This window comes from Clupea harengus, chromosome 2 (genome assembly GCF_900700415.2).
Source record: "Clupea harengus chromosome 2, Ch_v2.0.2, whole genome shotgun sequence".
Classification (NCBI taxonomy): domain Eukaryota; kingdom Metazoa; phylum Chordata; class Actinopteri; order Clupeiformes; family Clupeidae; genus Clupea; species Clupea harengus.
The window spans coordinates 31,816,943-31,834,201 of NC_045153.1; the positions used below are offsets into that span (position 1 = coordinate 31,816,943).

The following is a 17,259-nucleotide window of genomic DNA, read 5'->3' on the forward strand; positions in this document are numbered from 1 at the left end:
TTCTTACCTATTCCCTCTTCTGAATGTCCAGAGAATGGATGCAACTGAGAATCGGCTTATATTTGGTTGAACCCTCTGGCCAGCCTCTTGCATGGTCAAACCATGGTTGACCACAGGGTTGACCACAGTGGCCCGAATCTCATCAGAGATAATGGCTCTCCTTCTTGCTCTTTCTCTTCATCCTCTTCCTCCTCCTCCTCCTCCTCTTACTCTTACTCCTCTGCCTTTCTGATCACCTCTCACTTCAATGTTGCCATCAATTGTTCTCCAAACCAGGAGCTAACCTGTGGCCATCATATTGCTAAAGCTTTGATTTCAAATTGCACAACAGCCTTGGAAATGGAAGTTTTGCCAATTGAATAGCAGTGTGTTCTGTCTGAACACAAGGAGGTTTTGGCATTGATGAAGTGTGCAAAGTAGAGAGGATGGTGTTTAGTGTTTTGAAGAAAGTGTGGTTAACAATTGAAATTTGTGTCTAAAGCAGAAAATTGTGTGTTGTGAGTTGAAGAAAGTGCGGTTAGCAATTGAAATCTGTGTCTAAAGCACATAATTGTGCTTATAGTTTAGCAGAATTGGTTTAGGGAGTTGGCACATGAGTTACAGGTTGTGGTCATTGTGCCATAAGTTCCAGTTTTTGAATGTAATCAATCGAGAAAAACTGTAATCTAAATCTCCATGATGGTACATTATGATCTATTCCATTAGATATGCATGGGTGGCTATTAAACCTTGTTCTGTTTGTTGTAGTCATGGAACCCATCAGTCAAGCACAGACAGAGAGTCTGGATGATAACGGAGTCTAAACGAACGGTAACTGGAGTCATCCTCAAGACTCCAAAGCATAGTAGAAAGGAGGAAGGTCAACTACAACATTTTTAGTATTAAGACTGAAATAGATTTCAGTTTCAGTATCGCTGTCATTTTAGTGAAATATTCTACATATATAAGCTACTTTTATCTGCTTGTAGGGATGGGGTGGGATTTGACTGTTTTGATTCCTATAGCCCTCAACTGCATCATTAATATGAAACCTCTTCATGGGTCATGGTATTACAGACATTTAACTGCGTACCTTTTAGTAGGCCATGCAGCAATGCAACAACAGGGTTTTTTATATAATAAAATGTGGTTATTCTAATATTGGAAAGATTACTAATGTGGGATCTGGGAATATGACGAAGTGATTTAATTTGTCTGTCTGTGTAGAATTGGCCCAAGCCTCATACATATTAAGATGCCTTATAAACACTGTAATTACACCAGAAATGAACCAGCAGTTCATTGGTGTCCTGTGTGAATGCGTTCAGTATGGATCACACCAGGACAAGTGAGCACATTACACACAGAATCACAATCTGTGGCACAAGAGCAGAGATACATATTGAACAGGCATTGTCATCCTCTGAAACTGAAATAGCTATTTGTTTGCAATGCATTCATAGCTTTAGAGCACACGATTAACATGTGAATTTAGGATTGGAGAATTCCCAGTTCCCAAAGAAAAGCTGCTGGTTGGCATGACTCTCAAAAGACATTCGGCACAGCTGCTGTAACAGTTGCTTCACAAAGCTCAAATACCCCAAAATAAAACAGATCTCAACACCATCTGTGCTGCCACTGTCTCATGTCATGTGTAAGCATCTTTTTTGTTGATCTGTACTCGGTGGGATGGGGGATTTTTTTTATTTTTCCCCCCAAAAAATCCATGCCCCTGTCAAGATGTATCATGGTGTGTTTGTATTATATCATGCATAGTTGCCCATCAGATGAATATTAGTTAAGTATAAATTGTTCATTTGTGAATGGCCCCTAGAAAATCACCCTATGGGAAGCTAATAGTACATATCTCCATCTTCTCCTTTAGCATCTACCATAGATGCTTTTGAGGAAGAACCACGGAGATTAAAGGGACCTGACAAAGTGGCTTAGCTCCTGTATCCAGTGGCACTGAAGTGGAAGACTGAAGAATGATGACTCATGCTGAAATAATAACCCACTTTAAACATCACAAATGTCAAAGGAACAATATATCTTCTCAAATCTTTTCAAGTCTTTTCAAACTTTTCAAACATTCTGTCTCTGACTGCCAAGCAAATGATTTTGTGACAAAAGATAAAAGACATCAAACTAGCTAGCATTAAGGACAGGTCAGCATGATCCACACCTATGCTTGCCACTGTGAGTCCACCAGCAGGCAGGCAGGATGTGACCAGCATGAACTAATTACTTAACCTAATACATCACACTAAATCAAGTGTGATTCCTGCTCCGTCAAAACTAATGCTAATGTGCAGTCGGACTACATTAGTGCTTAACGTTCTTGCACCTTGTATATAGCATCCGAGGAAGTGATGACCAGGGCAAAAGAACTGAGGACGTATAACAATAGATTTATGTCTGTGTCACATAAGATAAGACATGCTTTGCCTTGGGCTAATGGATAGCCTCTGAGACATGGTGCACAGTTTCTTTGTATTAAGTTGGCTTAAACCATCTGGTTACACCTGCCAAAAGAACATATTTTCAAAAAATCTCCCTTGAAACAACCCGCAATGAGTTTAGATGCCACTGTGGTTACCATGGTAACACATCAGGATGGAAACATGTAAACATCATGTTTCAAAAGCCAAAACAGCAGTTAACTGCATTAATCGAAGTGTTTGTTTTGTGAGCCACAACTAATCCCACAGTGAATGTACTAAACTATGCCATGAATAAGAGAGAAAACAGGACTGATTTTAGCCTTTGTGCACACAGCAATGATTGCTACAACCTCAAAGTGCAAATGGATGTGTATAAATCCCAGGGAAACATTTCAAATGTAGTTTTGAGAGGTTCTTGATGTAGGCCTACATTAATTAAAACACATCATACCGTTCAGGACCATACAGGAGTTCTGGATGACTGAGGTTCAGGAACCCTGCATATGAGGTAGACCCGCTGTCCTGTTGCAGAGGGATGGTCAATATGCCCCTGATAAAGCTCAAGAAAAGAACAAAAAGATTAAAAAAAGGACATTTATTTTCAATAAATGCACTCCAAAAAGGATACAAAATAAATATTTACAAATATCCACAACAAACAAAAAGCATTCCACCATCTGATTCGAACACATAAACAATGAACCAAAATGACAATGTAGAAAGTTGAAAACGTCTTCAGATGGAACATACCGCTTATAAAATAACAGATAGCAGGACACGACTCTCATTTAGTTGCCCTGTTGCACAAAACTGTGAAGTCTGTGAGCCTTCTGATGTATGCTTCTGTTAGACTGTGATGTGCGTGAGCCTTCTGATGTATGCTTCTGTTGGACTGTGATGTGCGTGAGCCTTCTGATGTATGCTTCTGTTGGACTGGCAGCAGAAGGTCTTGACTCTGGGTCTTCTATATCAGGGGTTTTCAACCGGGGGTCCGCGGCCCCCTGGTGGTCCGCGACGGCATTGCAGGGGGTCTGCGACATGAGCCTATGTTGATCAGTTCACCATTTCATTTTTTTATTTGTATAAATTCTCTTGAGTATCGTGAAAAATATCTAAAATAAGAAAAATATGTCGACCCATATTCAGCGAAGAAATTACATTGACAAGTGCTACAAGCGGAATATCTGTGCAGGGGGAGGGGGCGTGGCGGCGGCGGTTAGTGATCTACCCTGATAATTTCACATATGTAAGTGTTATAGGCAGAATATCTGTGCAGGGGGAGGGGGCGTGGCGGCGGCGGTTAGTGATCTACCCTGATAATTTCACATATGTAAGTGTTATAGGCAGAATATCTGTGCAGGGGGAGGGGGCGTGGTGGTGGCGGTTACAAACACGTACCATCAGTGGGCCGCAAATTAATTTCTAGTCAGAATGGTGGTCCCTGAGACAAAACCAGTTGAAAACCCCTGTTCTATATGATATCAACTGAGGCTGAAGTGTTTGAAATGTTACCTTACCTGCAGTGTTAGTGTTAGTCAATGTTGGTGCACCTCAAAATTGCAGCCATTTTTGTTGCACAAAAAGAAGTTAATGCAAAAGTTCACATCAGGCTTACTGGACTTCCACAAGAGCCATAAGGTTTCAGCCTAATCCAAACTATATAACAGAATTGTTACAGTGAACTTAGACAAGGATCTTCAAGGATATCCAGGTAAGGTAAGGATCTTCCACTCTATGTTTATCTTGTTATGAAACAGACATTAGGCCTTACTTACTTACTTATTAATGTATTTCTCTGCAGGGAATGACTTTCATGTCGCAGTAACTGTCTTGTGGATTTTTAAATGAGCCTGTAAACAGCTACCTGTGCTTTCATTCAGTCATGCTTCTCATGCCGAAGAACGGACTTGTAAAACTCAACAAAAATGATAGTCGCTCAGCCGCCAGGCTGAGATTTGTTCATTGGTGAAACATGTTGGCAAAGTCCAGCTCATTGTCACTAAGCAACAATATGTCTTCCAACAAAAATATGTGGAAAATACTTTTCGCAAGATAATTTTTTTCATTGCCCCTGTGATAGTCATTAAAGGAGGAGCTCCTTTTCATCAGTTGCAATACAAACTCATAACCCATCACATAAAGCACTGGAACTGTTCTACACATGAACTATTCTCTGTTCTCCTTTTTGTCACATACGTACATACTCTCCCATTATCCAACCATTTCTCCACACACCTGATTAACAGCTGGTAGTTGATAGAGGGACTGACGATGTGCCATCCTTGGAAGGGAAAGAAATAAGCCATGTCATGTTTACACTTGCACTCTGCTCAAGCAAAACAATCAGTGACACAAACATGTACTGTGAGATGCATGCATGGGACTGCAATAGTATTGAGTGATTCTCTAACACTGCCATAGTTTTTAGTGATTCTCTAACACTAATTGGGTGCAAACACTGATATTACCATTACAAATCATCTCACAAGATTCTTTTAAGCCTTTCCTTGTCTATCCTATCTTCCGCCCTCTATAGCATTTGTGTCGGATTGACTTGGATAAGTGCGTGTGCTTTCCCTCATTAGGTCTCCGAACAAACTGGATTTGGATAAAACCATCTGCCAAATGAATAAATGTCAATGTAAATTTGATGGAGGAGCATTTGGTTGGGTTCTGTTTTACTGGGTGGAGAACTAAAGAATGATGTGGCTGTACAGACACACGCGAGTGCAGGGCTCTTATCCCTCCCTGCAGTCCATAACAGGTTACACCAATGCACCTTTCTGACATGGCAGACCTCATTTGAGAGGATGTTTTCACCACCCACTGATCTTATTACAACTTATCATTTTTCAGCTTCTTAGCCTTTTAAAGTGTTTAGAATGTGTTTATTGTTTGCTTATTATCACATTTCAGTGCTATGAGCTTATTTATTCTGTTTGCCCTCTCTGACTCATGAGAGCATTTTAAAGTGTCTGTGACAAATCATTGCAAGAGATTTCCTTTGATGGCATTTCTTTTGATGATAACACTGAACACAAAATACCCACATTGAATTGAACTAGTGTGTATGGCAGAACTAAGAACTCTTAGGCTCTTAAAATAACTCTCTCACTGTTGTTTTTAGTATGATGAGTCAGGAAAAGTAAAGAGATGTATGTCATGGTTTATAAAACATGGGGATAGCTGAGGAGAGTGTACCCAAAGCCATCAGAAATCAACCGCTATGTACACAAGCGCTAGGTACACTTTTACCACTGGGGTTCTCTTCTTCCCCACCCCATTCCCAGAACAGATCCCCTACTGGAACCCAGAAACTTAACCAAGTGGCGAGCGGTATCACTTCAGCTTTGATATCTTCTTGCCTATCATATTGTGTGTTGAATTAGCATGACACCTGGGTGATTAGGATGAATTATCCTAATTCTATCTCTTTCAGTCCCCAGCCAAGAGTCCAGTAGCATAGCAACAGCTGTCTTTCATCAGTGGCCCACGCCACGTGGAGGCCTTTTTGATGTGCTGCTCACATGGCTCTTATGAAAGAACTGCCAGCACCAGTATCCCCCCTGTCATCACAGCCCAGGACTCACATCTAGAACAGGCCAGTCAAAGGCACTCCACAGAGCCGACCATTCATAAAGTATATCCAAAATGCCAAACCCTGAATCGTTCTCCACAAAGAAAAGCTTATCAAAGGTGAAAAGGGTCAACAGTCTATCTGACCACTTGATCTGACGATGGTCTGTTTCCTACAGACAGGGAAATTGGATTATTGTAATGTTTCTCAGACTTTTTTATAAAGATTATTACTGAAGAATAGAATACATTTGAAAGGGATATTCCAATATAACAGAATCATTTGTTATTGCTACACATTGACATCACAGACATATGTTATAGCAAATAAGTTGTAATAGTGGATCAATAGATGTTTGTCAGTCAACACATTTTAAAACTTACCTGTCACTGATGACATCCAACCATAATCTACTCAAATATGTGTAGAAGAGAAATACACACTCTCATTCACACACACATGCACTGAGAGAAGGACCCTGAAATTAGGAACCTTTCAGGTAATTAAACGACCTGTCGTCAGTTCCATACCTGTCATTAGCATGCTATCCTTCAATCCTCCTAATAAATATGAATATTCATACTCAAATAAGATACATTCGGATTGTGAATTCTTTTTTCATTAATGTGGAGGAGTACCTTAAGCGTCTTCAGTCGGCTGGGTAAGTTCACTTGTTCCACTTGGCCATGCAGTGATTACTATGGATAGAGAGAAAGTCTGTTGTGCCTGATCTGATGCTCACTTAAGGAAACGGCGTGGGCCAGTTTGCTCAATAAGTGGGCTCTACGTTTTTTTATTTTAGCTCAAGAGAGACAATGCTTTTGTTTCCTCCATTCATATGTAAGCACTGTTCTTGTTGTAGGTTGTCACATTATTTATCTCTATACTGAAGAATTTCCATTTTTTTTGACCAAACAGAGAGCAATTTCTCTATGTTAGATCAGGCAGATGAGGCAGATTTCTAATAAATTCATACACATGCACAATGAACCCCCAAATTACACAAATGTAAGAACATTCTCTGTAATCTATGCTAATGGAGGCACAGAAAACAATAAAGCAGGACAAATTGTTGACAAAACATTTGTGTGAGTAAAAGGGGTTGGAATCACATGTTTGCCAGATGAGAAAGGTTCTTTCCTCTCAGTATATCCAGGCTAACCTTTCAGGATGTGGGCAGATGCTGAATATGTTGATGAAATTACCTTCATTGCCACGGCTTCAGTTGTTTATTCAGTGATATCTGAATCATCCATCCCTCTGGGGCAGATGTTTTAGGAATCGAATATACGGTGCTCTTGATATGCATCAGTACACAGAGCCCCATGTTTGTATAATGGATGAAGAGAATAAATCTCGATAGGCCATTTCACCTTTCCCTGTTTTTGAAGTGACATTTATAATGGACAAGTGATTTATCAAATGTCTTTATCACCAATGGTCAGATACGTAGGTCATCTATGGGGCCAGTGTGTGACAAGGTTTTCAGTCAAATAAGAGATCATTATAGGACTATGATTCTTGGAACAGGTCAGCTATGTTTTACACATACACACACACACAGAGAGAGAGAGAGAGAGAGAGAGAGAGAGAGAGAGAGAAAGAGACGCACACACACACGCACAGGCACACACACACACACACACAGATGCACACACACACACACACACACACACACACGCACACTGCCATATGAAAATGTACAAAAACCACGTGGTCACAGCGCATCCTATGCTATACATGTATTCCACTACCTGCTGGTTTGATATGATACCTGTGAGAAGACTGGCTTTCCCTGAGTTCCCACTCCTCTGTGGGATAAAGGCCTGGAGCCGTGAGTGCACATTGGGCCTGCGTGAGGCCGAGACAGGGCAGCAGGTGCAGGGATGAGGGCCGCGGTGCAGCTCATGCTCCCCACACTAATTAAGTTCAGAGGCTTTGTGTGGCCGTGCCTGGTTACACTGGCTGACCAAAGAGGTTCAATGTTGAGGGATTTGCTTGAGAGATGTAATAATCGTCACCCTTACTCTCCCAAATCAGGCAGCCCTTTCTCCTTTTTGTTCCCCGTCGCTTTTGCAAATGCTTGTCTTCACAGTCCAGCTTGATCCCATCCCATGAGTGCATTAGTGTTCCTAGGTGCAGCATTTGGCAGCAGTGTCCATCGAGGTGTAGAGGCTTTTTCAAAGGGTGTTGTTTCTTCTTCATAACTAACTCATCCATGGGAGACTTAAGGTGCTTGTGTTTCTACACCCTAATATCCTCCCGACGTATTGCAGATTATGCAGTGCTAACACCTTAGCACAGGAGCTGGAACTACAATCCTATTTAATATTAGGACATTTTTGTGTTATCATGCCAAGCTGCTATATACTTGCCTTAGGATGCTTCATCTATGGCACAAACATAATGCATCACCACTGAGTACCAATACTAAAATAATACATTTCTAACAAACTAAATTCAGGCAGACAATGAATTGCAGTGAACTGGTGTTTTAATCTGTTTTGTTGAAAATGAAGTGTCCTAAAGGCAGTGTTCATATAGTATTAGGAGGCTCTTGAGGGGACTCATTTCCATGCATCGAGGACGCTCACCTGCCTGCCACCTACATTGACTAGATAGCTGAAAGCCTTAGCAAAGCTTAGAGCTGAAAGCCATAGCAATTGACTAACTGCACAACATTTAGATTAGAACTGGTCAGGTTTGGCTTAAATGTGTGTTTTCAACTGTTGTAAACAGATGGACCAACATAAGTCTGTTCATGTACAACTTAATCCTTCCTGTCCAGATGGTTCTCTGTGCCAGAGCAGTTGCTCTGGGGTGTCATAAGGTCAGTTCAGCTGATACCCAAGATTAAGACTCAAACTTCAAATAATTCTCATAGTTAAAACATGAAACATTTATGCCTGTGTACAAACAACACCGTCCCTTAACGATTATGACTATGTTTGTGTGTTTTTATCCTAGTCCCTTGCGTTCACAATAGTTTCATCCTCTGAAAACCAAGGTCACACATCTATGTAGCCAAAGACATTTTTTTAAATCAGAGGTGATTAAAAAATATATATTAGTGGATGTGTTTAGCCACGTTACGGACTCCATCTGTTAACAATCTGAGTGGATTTAGTTTGTCCAGTGGTAGTGTGTGTGTCTGTGAAAGAAAGGGAGAGACAAACACAGGGGAACAAGTGTCAAGTTTCCTCCTTTCTCTTCCCAAATGAGCCCTTTAGTCCAGCTCTAGGGTGGTAACAGCCTGGGGATACAGAACGCATTAACATGGATGAGAGGGGGACTGCAGGGATTGATATAAATACCTGCACACGACAGCGTGTCCCTCCCACAGGTGTGCTCACAAGCTCTTGTCATCGTCCCCAGAGAGGAGCGTGAGGTCCAGGACCAGGCTTGAGACGAGACGAGTTCCGCTTCAGAATGACATGCCAGGCGTTTAGTGCAGCGGACTCTTTCACCACGCTGGCAGGAGACTCGTCTGCCCTGCCTCTGCTCATGCACCATGCCAGCACTGGGGAATGCCTGCCCGTCAGCAGCCACGCCAGCAACATGGTGTCTGCAGGTAAGCCCCTGTTTCACAAGGTGCCACTCTGGCCTGCCTCAGGCACTGGAGATGTGCCCTCTGGTCCACTCTGTGACTCAGAAACCAAACTCCAAACACCAAAACGGCTGCTATCTCCAATCCTATTCTACAATATCTTTTTCCTCATCAACATATGTAATTATGTATAAAGCTATTCATTTTGCTACTTATTATTATATTATCATAATTTTTTACTTTATTTTACTTTATTGCAACTAACGATTTGTTCAGACTTGTAATACTGGGTTCTGTAGGAATGGCAAACATTTGCATGCTTTAATGCTCTGCAGCACCTTTGAGTGTGAGGGGGAGGAGGCCAAGGAGATTGTTATAAATGAACTGTGAAGGTTTCTAGTGCTGGGAGCCAAGCAGTTATCTGTGAAGTGGTTTCTCCCTGAGGGCAGCTGACAGCTGGAATGAAGCAGCATTGGTGGAGAGGGAGGACAGGAAACAGTCAAAGTGACAGAGGGAGAGTGGAGAGGCATGTCTGTGGAAAGATGTAATAAGTGTGAGGATGTGTGGGTGAGTGGGACATGTTTGATTATGTCATTACTGACTCTTCCTAGGGGAATCCTCCCCCCACAGGGCAAAGCTCTACAGAGTCCTTAGTACTCTATTAGCATGTATCTCCTGCTTCTAATGGTACAGCCACTGCCATTCGTTTGGTACTGCACAGCTGAACAAAGCACCTGACAGGGCTCAGTTATTGTCCTCATGTGCTATGCTGTCGGTTAGCCACCAGCCAGCCAACTTTCCACCAAGATACAAAACAAGATAAATAATATGCTATGCTAAGCTAAAGCTCTTGTTTTGCTGTGAACGTTCAGTAGACCATTTTGCAATTAGAGTGACACTATAGTTGCATAGTACTCAATAATTTAAACATTACAAGCGAAGAGCACATATTCATAATTGCTTATATTTTTAGCAAATATAAATGTTAGTAGGCCCAGGCGTAGTTGCATGCATAATCACCATCAATATGGTTTAAGAGGCATTACTGACCATCAACAGCACAGATACCGCTGATTAAAGCTAGCTAGCTTTCCACCATGTGTATATGGCAATGTGGTGATTAAAGCTAGCTAGCTTTCTACCGTGTGTATGTGGTGATGTGTTCTAAAAGCTTTTCTTACAGTTGGGGTTCCATGAGCGCTAGTGACTGGTGATGACTGGTGCATTTATCTATACAATCAAAAAGAATCTGAGGATCATATCAAATCTAGCTACCTACAAAAACCCATCTAACAATATCTTAAAACAGTTCAAGCCTACATAATGTTGCTTTCATGGGTTAAAAACAATCACAATGTAGGATTAGGTTTCTACTTTAATTGGACCACAAACAACCATATTTATATTGGACATATGTATTTATATCGTTTTATCAATGAACCATATAGCAAAGCTTAAGAACCTCATGGAGCTGAACAAACCAGGGTAGCAGCAGTTAAAACAACTCCTCCGTCTCGGAGATGAGCACAGCATCTAAGTGGTGTATCTTATTCCAGTATGACTCACTGTCTGTCTGAGGTTACCAAGTCAGTGAGACTGTGGTAGTCTTTGACTCAGCTTAATTGTTTACTGCTTGTTTGTAGCTTGTATTAATGGTTTGTTGCCTGGAGCCATGTTTCTGAATGGACACATTTGAATATTGTAGCCCAGCCATGATTCACTGTGGAAAAACGTGAACAAACAAACAAAACAAACACAGAGTAGATTAAAGAAATTGGGGACATTAATGTGCCACGTGTACGTTGTGTAAACATTATAGCATACAGATAGTGTAGATTGCTTACTAACTAAATTACAAAAAGTGATTCTATTAGCTGACGCTAGAATGTGTTCAACTGTGGCTGCAGGCTGTGAGGTTATACGTTTATTCAGACGCCTGGTCATAGGCAGCCATTAAGGTAATGCACTGGATTTGAAACAATGTTGAGGTCACTGCTTGAGGATTGGTCTCAGTCTGGTGCACTGCTCATAACACTCTGGGTCTACTAAAGTGCGTCTCCTTTTGTTATATATATATATTTAATGTCATGGTATATTATGAAGATAACCTATACTCTTCTCCTCTTATGGCCTACTGTACTTTGCATGGGCCATATCATTACACTCTAGGCTGCATTTGTATATTTGTCTAAACCAGTCATTGATGGCCTCCTCTTTTGTCAGTGTCAGCCTTCTGTCGTTTGTAATGATGTTGAAATTAATTTCACTGATCTGGAAATGCAGTTTCTGGAAAGTGTATGACTGGTGATCTGTTCTTCCTCCTCTAATGGTGTGTTCTGATGGGTCTCCTCTCCTCTCCTCTCTTTGAAGTGTCCTCCGGTCTGTCTCTGGTCCAGTCCTCCAAGCGCTCTCACATGCACCTGTCCACCTCGGCCCTTGGCAACACATCAGCTGGTCTGCACTATCCCATGCCTCCTTGTCACTATAGCAACCAGCAGACCACATACGGGATGATGGCAGGTGAGGACACAGTGTCTGTGCACTTTATTTTGTAAGGGCTGCTTGGGCTTTCATTACTGGCTGCTTGTGACTCAGGCCTCCGAGCCCAGGTCAGAAGGGTGGGTTGTGTTCACTGGCTGTGGTTACAATGCCTTCTCCCTTCCCACACAGCACAGGAGATGCTCTCGGCCAGCATCTCACAGACCCGTATTCTACAGACTTGTAGCATGCCCCACCATAACATGGTCAACGGAGCCAACTCATTACAAGGTAGACCAACCACCGAAGGACACTGTTTGCATGAATGTTTTTTTTTGCAGTTACTCTACTATTCAATCTTTAGAATTGAAGTCAAATCATACTAAAACAATGGAGACTTTCTATTGAAAAAATCCTTGCGCTTGTGAATAATGAAAACTCATACTGGTTCTGAAGACTAAAGGAGCCTTGTATCGCATGGGAAGCACATCAGTGGGTGTTCCTGTGCAAAGAATAGATTTGAAAAATCATGCATTAATCATACAAATTGACCCCAGATTTTTTTAGAACAATTTTGTAGAATGGCTTTGTTTAATGTATGGTAAGGCGATTCTTGTTGTCATGCTACCCCCCAGTGTTCGCAGAGGGTAAATCACTCAACTGTGCTATCATGGCAGAAAGCATTCACCTCATAACCCGATTGTGAAGGCAATCTGCATGTGTGAATGATGAGTGCGCTGCAGGTGACCAATGGCGTGTGTACGTATGAATCTTGTCATTCCCTGAAGGCCAATTTGTCCAATGGTGTGTGTCCATCTGATCCCCCTGACTACACATGAGACTGTAGGTTTCAACTACTGCCAGAATGCCCTGCTAAAAAAATATTAAATAAATAAAAAGTGATTTAGAAAAAAAAGCATATGCAGGGTTATTATCGTAAACTAAAACTAAAACCAAGACCAAAACTAATGGTTTTCTGACATTTTCATAAACTGAAATAAAATAATTTACCCGAAGGAAACATAAAACTAAGTATAAACTAAACTAATAATGGTTGCATAGAAAAGAAATCAATAATTTTGTTTAAAATAGTTGTCATTGGGTGGGTGGGTGGATAGGTGTCACATAAAGCATGTCCGGACCTACTTAACTAATGGAAGGCCTTACTATCAAGTGAAGCAGTAAGTAAATAGTTGATTAGTTTAGTTATGTGTATTAAAGGTCTAGTCCGGGATTCCATACACTCCCCATAATCCCATACACTTATTTGTCAAATTCAGCAAGCTCCTCACGGTCCTCTATCTAAGCTATCCATTCAGTGTTTATGCAAAAAAAAACTCTGTACACACTGTAAATGGGAAACAGAGGTAGTAGCTCAGACTAAGCTATAAACCATCGCAGCCAATCAACACGGTGCTTCAGGGGCACGGAAGATAGGGGTGTCATTTGATTGGCTGTTGAGCACAAATATCAACAACCTTTCGCGAAACTGAATCGCACACTGTATCTTTACCAGGCTTCCAATCTGAAACAAATGTATTGCATATGTTAGTTAAAATTAGTTTAGAAATGTTGACATCTTCAATAATAAACAGATTCTTTTTCAAGATGCACTTATCCTAGACGATTTAACTTAAATGACTAAAACTAAAACTGACACTTAAATAAACCCAAATAGAAATTAAACTAAAACTAAACTGGAAAATAATGAAACCACTATTTTATAACCTTGAGCATGTGTGAACTATTGACTCATTACAATAAAACTTTGACTGTTGGCAATCTCACATGACTAAGAACCAAACCGAGGAAAAATAGACGATTGATGGGTGCCAAGGCATCTTATTTTGTATATTTTAAAAACAAATATATATTCACAAATATAATTTTTTTATTATTTGTATGGCACGATTTTACTCTTTACCAAGTTTGATTTGGATGAAGCAAATTGTTCTCAAACCAACCACAAGAGTGTAGTGTTTCCATTAGAAACACTGATTCTGGCTCCTTCATGTACAAAAAATGCACTGTTCACTCAGGGGCTTGCCATTGTAGTTCACTTCTATTTCTACATTTATATGAATCTGTCAGTGTACCCGGTTTATGCTTCGAGGCGATCTAGTAGTTATAGCCCTTTCCCTGCACTGAATAATGTAGTGTTCTGGGACTCCTTGGGCATGTAGTCTAGATTAGACTCAGCAGGGCCAAAAGTGCATCAAGCCGGATGGTGTTGCCCCAAAATGTTCCTTAAAATTGATCTGGATTTGTTTCAAAAGGCGGTTTGGCCCCATGCCTGTACAAGTTCCCGGAGCACAGCCTGGGAGGGGGGCCATGCGCACTGAGCCACAGCTTCCCCCCGCTGCCCCAGGCGCTGCTCACGGACGAGACGTGTCTGGGCGACATCAAACAAGAGCTGCGCAGGAAGAGCCGGCCCCCAGAGGACCCTCCTGACATGGACTCACCCCAGATCCGTGAGCTGGAGAAGTTTGCTAATGACTTCAAACTGCGCAGGATCAAGCTGGGTTTGTTCTGAATACCCATCCCAATGTGTTCATGCACACGGTTTGATAGAGCGTAGAGTTCAACAGTAAAAGCAATACAACCATCCATGTGTACTGCTAGTGCCACTGAGTGACGGGGACTGCTGTGCAACACAGGTTAAACACTGATGCTGGGAGAGGGCTGTCCCTGCTCTTCAATGTTCAGGGATACATGTAGGAGATCATTGACCCTCTTAGATGACATTGATTGAATGCGTATTGTGTCGACTGACAGGTTACACCCAGACCAATGTGGGTGAGATTATTGACCCTCTTAGATGACATTGATTGAATGCGTATTGTGTCGACTGACAGGTTACACCCAGACCAATGTGGGTGAGATCATTGACCCTCTTAGATGACATTGATTGAATGCGTATTGTGTCGACTGGCAGGTTACACCCAGACCAATGTGGGTGAGGCCCTGGCTGCGGTGCACGGCTCGGAGTTCAGCCAGACCACTATCTGCCGCTTCGAGAACCTTCAGCTCAGCTTCAAAAACGCCTGTAAGCTGAAGTCCATCCTGGCCAAGTGGCTGGAGGAGGCAGAGCAGGCTGGAGGTGAGTCATCCTGTGAAATGTGTGGAGCAGCACAGGTCATGGACATACACACAGGAATGACCCCCACCGTGTTTAGAAGGAGCATATAACTTGTTATAATCTGCTATGGTGGCATGAACAGAAATGGACTCTTGTGCATGTGGCACGGTGGCTGATCAGTAATGATGTGTAACAATGCAAGGCTTCTCCCCTTAGGCCAAAGTGAATGTTAATGTGAGCCGTTTCTGCCTGTACAGCTCTGTTTAATGAGAAGATGGGCATGCACGAGAGAAAGCGGAAGCGGAGAACAACCATCAGGTAAACACTGCCGGAAAGGAAGACCTTTCATCTTCTCTCATGTTGCACGTCAGCACATTAATATCTTATTCTCCTCTGCACAGTATGGGGGCCAAAGAGGCCCTGGAGAGAAATTTTGTGGAGAAGAACAAGCCGTCCTCACAGGAGATCGTGCGCATGTCAGAGGGGCTGCACCTGGAGAAAGAGGTGGTGCGCGTCTGGTTCTGTAACCGCAGGCAACGGGAGAAACGCGTCAAAACCAACCTGCACCACAGCTCTTTCTTCAATAAAGAAGCTCACTCCTGTAGGTAGACATCATCTCTGACTCCTCTGTGAAGACTTTGCCATGGCACAGGAAAAATAAACCTCAGGAATATTGGTGCCAAAGCTATGGAAAAATAGGTTAAGCTTTGAACTATTGTGAGCAACTACAAGGGTGGACTACAATATGGTGGCGTAGTGTTAGCTTCACTTGGATGCTGGATATATAAAAAACGTGAACTTCAGTTGATACAGAGCGTACTGTTTATTCTCAAAAAGCATTGTGTGCCAAATTATGTTTGATCCAAACTGTTCTCAAATGCATTTCATGTTTACACAATCCCTAATTATGTCATAATGACAATCCCTGTCTATTTAATTATGATACTACATTTCACATGGTCTTCATAATAACGGATTGTTAGTATATTTAAAAAAAAAAAAAAATCTAATATATGGTATTAATATGTAGTTTGATATTAGAAAAGTACAAAATGATTTTGAAACAAATGGCATTTCTATGCATCTCTTGTGCGTACCTGTATCAGTATGATGCAGTATGCATTATGATTAAACACATTAATAAAAGACTTGGCTTCTCTTTTGTGTTGCATTATGAATTCTGAATGAATTTCATGGATTTTTAATGGAGAACCGATTTAGGTATTATCTTCTTCATGCACCCCTAGCATTCACACAATACTGTACAGAATGTATAGTTCATCAACTCAAATGTTTAATATGGTACAGTACAGTAATATATACCATGAGCCCCATCTATTCGAACAGATTCAGTATTAAAACCTTTTTGGAAAGATTTGTTGGATGTAGTCAAGCCCTTGGCAGCCTCTACCCCTCCATTTCACGAGAGGCTTCACCCTAACACAGCAAGCTGCATACAGAATGGAATAGAAGAATTCCCCACAGTGAATGATCTCCAAGATAATATACTGGTCCAGGTGCTTAGCCCAGGACAGCTGTTCTAGGTTTATGTCACACATCCATAGTAAGACGTCTCTCTTGGATAATGAAACTCTCAAGTCCTCACTCTCTCTGTACATCTTCACCTGGGGATGTTATCCTACGTGTGAGAAAGATATATGGGGTCATCAAGACTGTTATGGATTCTGTCAACACAACCCACCAGTGTACCGACACAGATCATCCTCTTGAATCCATTTTATGTACCATAAATATGGTATGATGATTACATTACAGTCAACCTCAAAAAACAAAACATGATAAGAAGTTCGGCTGCGGAATTGTATTGAATAATGCAGCTTTCTTACAAGACATGCTATATGAGTATTTCTATATCCAGGCAACAGAAGGAAAGACTTTGGTCCAAGAGTAATAGTATTGCTCATTGGGTTTGTTTAAAACGTCACGAGTTTAAGAGTTTCGATTTATTGAGGTACTCAGGGTCTCATTACAGGCCTCATAAAGATAATGTTTTCTTTCGTTATCAATTCTTCTGATGTGATGAAAATTTAAACGCCGCCTAAGAGGACAGTAAAAATGAATGGAAAAGGAACATAACACAGTGAAAATATATGACCGTAAAATGTTCCTCTTGCATGCAATTAAGATCTCAGAC

The 17,259-nt window shown here is 41.4% G+C and overlaps 1 protein-coding gene across 1 annotated transcript; it reads left to right on the top strand.

Moving 5' to 3' along the window:
- Positions 1-9,429: 9,429 nt before the first annotated feature.
- On the top strand, positions 9,430-16,749 carry pou1f1 (POU class 1 homeobox 1). Its single transcript, XM_012819802.3, has 7 exons — positions 9,430-9,571; positions 11,918-12,067; positions 12,218-12,316; positions 14,302-14,547; positions 14,961-15,125; positions 15,362-15,422; positions 15,506-16,749. The coding sequence occupies exons 1-7, from the start codon at positions 9,430-9,432 to the stop codon at positions 15,711-15,713; spliced, it is 1,071 nt and encodes a 356-aa protein (XP_012675256.2). The 3' UTR covers positions 15,714-16,749.
- Positions 16,750-17,259: the final 510 nt, after the last annotated feature.